The following is a 1,343-nucleotide window of genomic DNA, read 5'->3' on the forward strand; positions in this document are numbered from 1 at the left end:
AGACTCTGTCTCTCCCCCAGTCACTAGACTCTATCTCTCCCCTAGTCGCTAGACTCTGTCTCTCCCCCAGGCGCTAGGCTCCGTATCTCCCCCAGTCGCTAGGCTCTGTCTCTCCCCTAGTCGCTAGACTCTGTCTCTCCCCCAGTCGCTAGTCTCTGTCTCTCCCCCAGTCGCTAGACTCTGTCTCTCCCCTAGTTGTTAGGCTCTGTATCTCCCCCTATCGCAGTGCCCACTGCCCCCTCTCCCTCCCCAGCCCTCACTCTGACAGTGTCTCTCTCTCTCTCTCTCTCTGTGTTTACAGCTTCCCTCTGCTCTGATGTTCGATGCTGTTCATGTTGTGGTGAACGCTGTGCGTGAGCTGAACCGCAGCCAGGAGATTGGTCTGAGACCACTGGCATGTACCACCTCCCAGATCTGGCAGCACGGCACCAGCCTGATGAACTACCTGCGCACGGTGAGTATGGGCAGTGCCCACAGCTGTACATACCCGCACCGCTAACTGAGAAATCCCCAGGGTGACTGACTGAGTGACCGACCCCTTTGCTGTGCCTCCAGTGTGACTGTGATCATGTCAATGAGATGGAGATCTTCCTGCTCGGCTTATGATCCCCATCAGGAGATTGAGATCTTCCAGTGAGTTGGTAATCCCCCTGTGAGCGTGTGATCCAAAATCCCTCCGATCCCTGGTTCTTCCCAGTCTCCAATCATCATGTATCACCTCATATTTACCAGGAATGAAACCCATTTCCCTATGATCAGCACATCTGACCTGTCTTCCTATGTCCTCCCGTAGTCCAAGGCTACCCTCCTCAATAAGTGCCACCTCAACAATTATTTTATTACCATCTGAGCACTTACTGATCAACTCTCCCACATTCTATCCCAATTGTTTATATAAACCACAAGGGTCCCAACACTGACCCCTGTCCCACTGGACACAGGCCTCCATTCGGAATAACACCTCTTTACCATTTCCCCGTGGATCCACCATCTCCCTCTGGATCCACAAATGGCCGAGTGGCGGTTAGCAATGAGCCAAATTTCCTTGGATCCCACAGGCTTTCACTGTCACTGTTGGCCTCCCATGTGGGTCTTTATGAAAAGCCTCACCGGCCAAGTAGACAACATCAGAGGCATTTATTTCATCTACATACCAGTTCCTCCAGCACCTGGCTTGTACCTCACTCTGGATGTGCTCAGTTAAACTCCTCATAGGAAAAGATTGTGTTCCCCCTCGCGGTGAGATTGTGTTCCCTCTCACGATGAGATTGTGTTCCCCCTTGCAGTGATATTGTGTTGCCCCTCACGGTGAGATTGTGTTCCCCCTCGCGTGATATTGTGTT

The 1,343-nt window shown here is 52.3% G+C and overlaps 1 protein-coding gene across 1 annotated transcript in view; it reads left to right on the forward strand.

Annotated features, from left to right (window-relative positions):
* The window catches only part of LOC125487922 (glutamate receptor ionotropic, kainate 5-like), a 14,837-nt gene that overhangs the window by 5,331 nt on the left and 8,163 nt on the right, over positions 1-1,343 (forward strand). Inside the window, exon 5 of the mRNA XM_048620567.1 lies at positions 302-454. Within this exon, the coding sequence (XP_048476524.1) occupies positions 302-454 (153 nt within the window). The remainder of the gene's footprint in view (positions 1-301; positions 455-1,343) is intronic.

This window comes from Rhincodon typus, chromosome 47 (assembly GCF_021869965.1).
Source record: "Rhincodon typus isolate 14 chromosome 47, sRhiTyp1.1, whole genome shotgun sequence".
Classification (NCBI taxonomy): domain Eukaryota; kingdom Metazoa; phylum Chordata; class Chondrichthyes; order Orectolobiformes; family Rhincodontidae; genus Rhincodon; species Rhincodon typus.